We start from the raw sequence: 8,065 nt of genomic DNA, 5'->3' as shown, positions 1-8,065 counted from the left end.
TAAGAAGACAAGAAATTCCACAAATTAAACCTGACAGGCACACCTGTGAAGTGAAAACCATTTCAGGTGACTCCATCATGAAGCTCAGTGAGAGAAGACCGAGGGTTTGCAGCGCTGGCAACAAAACAAAGGGCGGCTACTTTGAGGAATTTAAATATAAAACGTATTTATTTATCAGTTGTTTCTTTTATGCATAATTCCATATATCTTGCTTCATATGTTTGACTTTGTATCTACAATGTAGAAAGTAGTAAAAACAAATAAAGAAAGAAAAACCGTTAAATGAGAAAGTGTGTCCAAACCTTTGGATGTTATATTTAACTATCTATGAACTGAACCAAATTAGTTCCTCCCTTTACCGTAATGCCCAGTTACACTACAAAACAACTTTAGTCTGATCGGGTTTTTCTGTTGTTTTTTTTAGTGGTCACTTGCCATGTTGAACCTGGAACAACATTAATTATGATGATGTGGGAACAATGCTGACACGAGGAAATCAGATCGTCCTTTAACCACAGTGTGCAGTCAGGTGATCAGACGCTGACTTAACAGCTTTGTCGTAAATTTGCTGTCGTGGCCTTTGGTCTCGTGGCGTGGTCTGACTGACAGGAAGCAGTAAACACGTTTTGACTTCTGTAAACATGGAAGTGCATAAAGACGCTTTTGACTTGCCTTCTACAGTGTATCCTGTATGACAGGATTCCTGAGAGCTGCAGTCACGAGTTTTTCCAGACATTCAGCCACGTCCTCCGGAGCAGCGTGTTTCTGCTGCCTGATCGGAGGAGAAAGTTGGACATGTATTGATCTAAAATTGCTTCGGACTAAAACGCAAAATGCCTTGTTTTGAGCAAGTAAAGCATGGTTTGGAGAGCGCAGGGCAGGCGCACGTCCTGCAGTTTTGGCCGGAGCTGTGTGAGGAGGAGCGGGATGTTTTCCTCGAGGAGCTGGCTCAGCTGGACCTGAAAGGGCTGAAGGATCACTGTGAAGGGGCCGCGAAGGCTGCAGCCTCCCCGCCTGACAGTTTGGATCAGCACATAGAGCCGATCCCCCCTGAGTTCATCGGTAGCGTGAAGAAAAGTGGGAGAGACTCTCTAGAAGAGTGGGAAAGACGAGGTAAAATACACATTTGGTGCACGAGTAACGCGTTCAGACACGGGGGGGGGGGGGCAAACGTGCAGATAGTCGTTACATAAGTACAGATACTGAGTGGTAAATACTCTAGTAATCATCATCATATATGAACGTGTGCAAATATGTACACAGAACAGTTCAAAATGGCGAACACTTTAAAGTTAATTGTAGTGTTTTCATATTAAATTGGTTGAAAAATAATTGTTTTAAATTACTTTGGAAACACTTTAGCCACCAGCTACCTGGCGTTAGGAGTGATAACCAGCCTTAGCAGAGGAGAGGGGGCATGGTAAAGTTATATCATTTTCTTATGATGGAAAGGTTAATGGATTATACTTTTTTTGCATTTTGTGATTGGACCACCAACTATAGATGGAAACCTGAGCATGCGCACAGAAGGCTTATCCGATTATCTGGACTAGATTAGGAGTTAAAATTGGATTTCACAAGGTGTGAGAATGCTAAAATCAGTTGTGGTGAAAAGAATAACAAGTTGTAACAATTTCTCTTGTGAGTTCCAGGAGATTTTCCGAGTAGGCTATAGGCAATGATCAGTTTAGACTTGCTGCTGCTGCTCCGAGGTTAACTGTCTTTCCACAACTCAGTTAATCCAAATATAAGCACATATTACATGAGAGGACATGGCGGATTTCCAACTCGTCTACATTATAATCCTGAAATTCAGTGAGTTAATCTGATGAGCAACATCATCTTAAATTCAAATTGATGTCTGCATCTATAATAAAGCTAATGAGCCATCAAATGAAGATATAGGAAAGAGTTTTAGTAGCTAGGCTAAGAAGAGAGGTGACAATCGGAGAACAGAACAAATGTGATGTTTGCTTTGAGGGTGCTGATGGACAAGTACACAGAAGGTTGGAAGGAGCTTCGCTGTGTCTTTGTGGATGAAGAGAAAGCATAGGACAGGGTGCCAAGAGAGGAACTGTGATACTGCATGAGGAAGTCGAGAGTGGCAGACACGTGAGAGTGGTGCAGGGCATCCAATGAAGACAGTGAGACAGTGGTGAGCTGTGCATGAGCAGTGACAGATCAGTTCAAATGAAGCTACAGACTTTGGTTGCACAAGAGAGGTAAAGAAAAAAGTGCAGGCAGAGTGGAGACGAGTGTCAGGGGCGATTTGTGACAGAAAGAGAGCAGCAAGAGTGAAAGGGAGGTTTTACAGAATAGGGAGCTACTGTGAGTTTTGTTTTTTTCAGGCTTAGATTTAAATCATTTTGTTGACTATATTTTGATGAGATGGTGAAATGGTAAGGGCTAACAATAGCAACCTTGGTTAGGAAGCACAAACTCCTTCAGTGGCGCTAACACATCACAGGACATATTATTTGTTAATTCCTTAATCTTCCAGTATTTGAGCACAAACACAGTTAAGTCCTTTTCACTGTGGCCAAGTAGATGGCAGTCTGCTACAGCTGCCTGTAGATGCAGACAGATGCACACATAACTTTAGGCCTTAAAAGAGAGGTTGCGTATTTAGAGAGATTTTTAAATCCTCTCTTAAATGGACTCTATAGAGAAATGTTTAATATACATATAATGTAAAAACATATAATTTACATATAAATTTATTCTGATTTTTGCTTTAAAAAAAAAATCCAAATCAAGTCAGAGCCATTTGCCCTGGCAGTACTTTAAAAGCTATGACATGAAATGATCTGACACTGGGCTGTCATTGCTTCACTGCTGTCCTCTGTGATTGTCATGAGTAAGCACTGCTGGGTTATGACAGCAAGTAAAACTGAGTAATTTCTAAGCTCCACAAAATTTATCTCTGAAGAACGCTTCTATAAAATTATGAATAGAGTAATAAGTTCGTTATAGTTATATAATTATAAATTAAAATACGTTATTATAGAAAGTATCAGTTATAGAAGTAAACAATTCCCTTGTGTGTGCTTCTGCTCATTTTAGCTTTTTCTTTTTCTTCCCAATAACAGGGCTGCTGGAAATCTCGGAGAACTGTGTTGGAGTCCTGCTCTTGGCTGGTGGTCAGGGGACCCGTCTTGGTGTTCAGTACCCTAAAGGAATGTACAATGTTGGGCTGCCGAGTGGCAAAACTTTGTATCAGATCCAGGCAGAACGCATTCGCAAAATCCAAGAGCTTGCAGACAGCAAACATGGCTCTAAATGCACTGTTCCATGGTAGGTTCCTCTTGCTCTGATAATCTGATAAAGTGTAAGAGTATATACTCAAAGTCAAAGTAAAAATCCTGATGCATTTTCTCTTTCTATAAGTTTTTGTAATGTTAACTTTTTCAATAAAGTCAACATTAACCTCCTAGGACCTGGCGTCCACATATGTGGACATCACATTTTGGGTTATTTAGACCAAAATACTAAATCTTGCTCTACAAGGGCCTGATATCCACTTACTGCTACTGTTCTATCGAAAGTTTAAACGAATATCCTCATATGTGGCTGAAATTTTCTTAGAAACAAAAATCAGGTAAAAAAAAAAAAAATCGGGTAATTCTTTAAGTTAACATTGGTTTGAAAACGTGGCTGTGGTTCATGTGGTTGAGAATGTCATCTACTAATCAAAAGGTCTGCTTGCCAAAGTGTCCTTGGCCAAGACACTGATTCTCAGGTTGTCCCTGCATCCATCGGAGTGTGAGAATGTTAGAAAGCATTTAGGCATTAATAAAAGCACCATATCAGAGTGTGCGTGATTGTAGTAGAAAGTATTTTCAGTGCTCAACTAAGTAGAATGGCTCTATACCACTCGGCATCACTTCCTTTTAGCTTTTACATGGATAATAGTTTTAATTTTTCAAAACATTTTTCTAAATAGATTTTGCTAATGCTGCATTCAGTTTAACCCCCGAAACAGGAGTTCCACAATAGTCCTCCACTGCTGCAGACTGTGTGTAACGGTGTATAATCTCTACCCTCTGTGCTCTTCAGGTACATAATGACCAGTGAATTCACTCTGGCTCCAACTGAGACTTTTTTTAAGGAGAACAACTATTTTGGACTGGAACCAACAAACATCGTTATGTTTGAGCAAAGAATGATTCCAGCTGTGACATTTGATGGAAAAGTCATCTTGAAGGATAAAGGGAAGATAGCCATGGCACCAGGTGGGTGCATATGAAGTTACACAGAAGAGTCAGAAACAAATATGAGTGGAGTTATCTAAACTTTGGTTTCAGATGGTAATGGAGGTCTGTACCAGGCACTGGTGGACAATAAGGTGCTGGAGGACATGAAGAAAAGGGGAGTAAAGTACCTGCATGTGTACTGCGTGGACAACATTCTGGTCAAGATGGCCGATCCTGTGTTTATTGGCTTCTGTGTGAGCAAGGGCGCTGACTGTGGGGCCAAGGTGGAGTAATACAGCATCACACAGTATACATGAAAGAATACATTAAGATGTCTTTTACATTGTAATTGAATATAATCAATAGAAGGATTATATTTTGTGGAAAGTGAATTTCATTTTTGTTTCTTATGAATATTTTCTTTGGACTCTCACGTTAAACAAAGTTACTTGAATAGCAGTCCAATCCTTCAGCTACAATAAATCGTGCAGAACTGTGTCCAGTACGAGTATCTGTGTAGTCATTAGAGCAGACTGCATATAGCCAAGTGATTGGCTGTACATGAGTATGCTAATGGTTTCTCCTAATTCTTCCTTGTTCGTCCACCTCTGTCTTGCTTTAGGTGGTGGAGAAGGCGTACCCTACAGAGCCGGTCGGCGTGGTTTGCAGAGTACGAGGGGTATCCCAGGTGGTCGAGTACAGTGAGGTCCAGCCACAGACGGCTGAACTGCGAGGACCTGGAGGAGAGTTGGTTTACAGTGCTGGAAACATCTGCAATCACTTCTTTACCAGGAGCTTCCTGCAGGATGTGGCAGAGTAAGGGGCAGCACAACGTTATAAACAATTGAATGGCAGCTTTTAGTAGTACACAAATGACCAAAAAAAATTAAGAAAGAACAAATTTGAGCTCTTTTTATTCTGCAAGTTAGATCTGGCTGTTTCAGTGTATGCTAGATGTTTGTTAAAGAGTCCACAAATAGACCAAAACAATATATTGGTGCATAAATGTGTACTGTCCCAGCCTGTTGGGGTATCTTAGCTTCAATTAGTTTTTAGTGAGCACACATAAACCTCTAGAAGGTAGTAGTTGCTATAGTTCAGTGATTCTCACTTCATAATCATTGTTGGGGAGTTCAGAGGGCCCGGTGGCGCCAGTGTCTGTCAGTGCGCCACAGGGTGGCTGTGGCTACAATGTAGCTTGCCATCACCAGTGTATGAATGTGTGTGTGTGAATGGGTGGATGACTGGATGTGTAAAGCGCTTTGGGGTCCTTAGGGACTAGTAAAGCGCTATACAAATACAGGCCATTTACCATTTCTTTCTAGGGATCTGCAGCAACGCTGAGGTGTGTGGTGCAGTTCTATGCAAAAGTCTTAAAACACTACTTGAGTTTCTTTATATTTTGCTTCAAAGGAGCTCGCCTTTGTTGTAATATTTTAAATTGGTCATGAGCAGTAGTTCTCCACGCTTTCTAAGTTTTTCAGTGGACATTGGCTGCTTTGTCACTCACTTTCAGTCCAGTCCTTGAACCTGATCTCTCTCTTTTTTTTTTCTTTTCTTTGTTTGTTAAGACCGGCGTTAGCACTGGTCAATGATTCATTCGAGCATAAAAGGCTATTTAACTGAAGGGATGAGTCAGTGCTTTGTTTACTGATAACTGACAACTTGGCACAGAAGAAGTCTTAACATGTTTTTCACTGCCAAATTAACCAGATTTTAATTATACAGCTATTGAACTTCATTGCTCCTTGAGTATAAAACCTTCCATTTTTATGGTATTCCATTTTGTTTGGTGCTGCTAACATATTTCATCTTTTAGGAAATATAAAGACCAGCTGAAGCAACATGTTGCCTTAAAGAAAGTGCCCTTTGTTGACGCACACGGCATTCAAGTCAAACCATCCAAATCCAATGGCATAAAGATGGAGAAGTTTGTTTTTGACGTCTTCGAATTCTCAAGGTATTAATTGCTCTACATTATCTTTCAGTTTGTATGTGTTTACACATGTTGTTTTTACTGTATAGGTGATTTGCAATTAATTAGAAATTTACTCCCTTGTATTTGGAAGGAACTTTGTTGCGTTTGAGGTTGTCAGGGAGGATGAGTTTTCCCCCCTGAAAAATGCAGATGGCTCAGCCACAGACAACCCGACCACAGCCAGGAACTCTCTGCTGGCTCAACACTGCCGTTGGGTCACATCTGCTGGAGCCACACTGTTGGATAAATATGGGAATCCCCTTCCTCTTCCCAGGTCAGAGATGCTCCTATGTACTCCACACCCTGAGGAGCTGATTTGTTGTTACTACTATTGTAATAATAATATATACTTTGTGGCATGTAGCTCTTTTTAAAATGTATGTTAGTGTTGTTTTCAGGCTGATAGAAAAAAAAATTGAAACCTATTATTTAAATCTCAAGTTGTGCATTATCATCCTGCAGCGTGTCAGCTGATGACAGTCCTCCGGCTCAATGTGAGATTTCACCGCTTGTCTCGTACTTTGGAGAGGTGAGAACAGTGTGTTAAATTGTGGAACCCTGCAGAGCACTTAGAGACAGCGATTCTTTCTTGTATTATAGATACACTGCGGACAAAAAGTACTCACTAAATAATTTTTTAGTTTTGCTCATGACTTAACTCCTGCCTCATCTCCTCTGTCAGGGTCTGGAGCAGCTGCTGAAAGGGAGGACAATTCATACTCCCTTTGTTCTGGATGAAAAGCAGGCCAAAAAGTTGCAAGCTCAATAGCTTTTTTTTTTGTCATTTAGAGAGTTTTTTGACATTCCAAAACAGTGGATTGCAGCTTAGAGGTGTGTGCCAGGACTGCGGCAAAGTTTTGTTTTTTAATTTTGAATTGTATGTAATTATGATCATATCCAAATGTCACTTTGATAACCTACAATGTGATGTTGTTTCCTGGGGGGAGAATTTCTAAAAGAAAAAAGAAATTGATCCACAAAAAATAAAAGAATATCAAAAATAAACCACTTTCATCTATTTTGTCTTTTGATAATCCAGAAAACATGTGTGTGAATGATGGGGAGACGTGTGGATGAGTGAATGCCTGTTGGGTTACTTACTACCTTGGCTTAACCCCACCACCCCCACCCCCCCCATAGAGACCCATGAGGGAGGGTGTTTTACTGACTGATACAGTCACTTAGATAATAAAGTATTTTAACTTGAATGTCTAAGAAACACAACATATTAATGAAACAGTCTACTTACTGAGCACATCTGGCTGTTAGGTCACGAAGTCACCCCTTCTTCTGCAAATGCTGAGAGAGAGGCAAAACCAGACTTTAATCGATACCACTACTTACAGATTAAAATTAATAATACATAACCCTCCCACAGTTACATTAAGATGACTCCCCCCCCCCCCCCCCCCCCCCAACTTTTCACATATATATGTGAACATATGTAGATGAGGTATCATCACCTCATAACTGTAGCTACTTGGGAGCCATCTTGGTAAGGTCTTTTATGATTAGAAACATTTATGGAAGCAAAATAGCCCTAATTGTCACGTCTGACCAGTGTATGTTTCCTGCCCTGACTTCTAACCTGTATGTTTAAGAAATGATGTAAAAATCACAGTTTGATAAGTGTCATGAAATCAATATCCTTAGTATCCTTATTTTCCTATTATATTGTTTTATGTACTTTAATAATGAAGGCTTGTAGAGCAAGGCCACTTTTGACTCACAAACTAAGTGCTCAGCCAGACTAAAAAAACAGGAAGTTTTAGTGCATAGGCATATTAAAAGATAAGACTCAGAAAAGAGAAACTTTGCCATATAAGCAATGTTTGAAATTGTGTGTGACGTGTGTGACGTCTGAAGTACAGAAATAACACCATATAAGACACAT

General features: G+C 40.2%; 1 protein-coding gene across 1 annotated transcript; it reads left to right on the top strand.

Moving 5' to 3' along the window:
* Window positions 1–588: 588 nt before the first annotated feature.
* uap1l1 (UDP-N-acetylglucosamine pyrophosphorylase 1 like 1) lies at window positions 589–7,176 on the top strand. The gene is made up of 9 exons (XM_085280581.1): window positions 589–1,113; window positions 3,090–3,294; window positions 4,057–4,232; window positions 4,305–4,477; window positions 4,816–5,009; window positions 6,013–6,153; window positions 6,263–6,445; window positions 6,634–6,700; window positions 6,854–7,176. Exons 1-9 carry the CDS (start codon window positions 834–836, stop codon window positions 6,938–6,940), a joined length of 1,506 nt encoding a protein of 501 aa, XP_085136707.1. The 5' UTR covers window positions 589–833; the 3' UTR covers window positions 6,941–7,176.
* The last annotated feature ends 889 nt before the right edge of the window (window positions 7,177–8,065 follow it).

This window comes from Mchenga conophoros, linkage group LG7 (assembly GCF_057382185.1).
Source record: "Mchenga conophoros isolate Kocher_MC1m ecotype Shallow Benthic linkage group LG7, M_conophoros_male_GT1.1, whole genome shotgun sequence".
Classification (NCBI taxonomy): domain Eukaryota; kingdom Metazoa; phylum Chordata; class Actinopteri; order Cichliformes; family Cichlidae; genus Mchenga; species Mchenga conophoros.
This window is presented reverse-complemented; position numbering and strand designations above follow the sequence as displayed.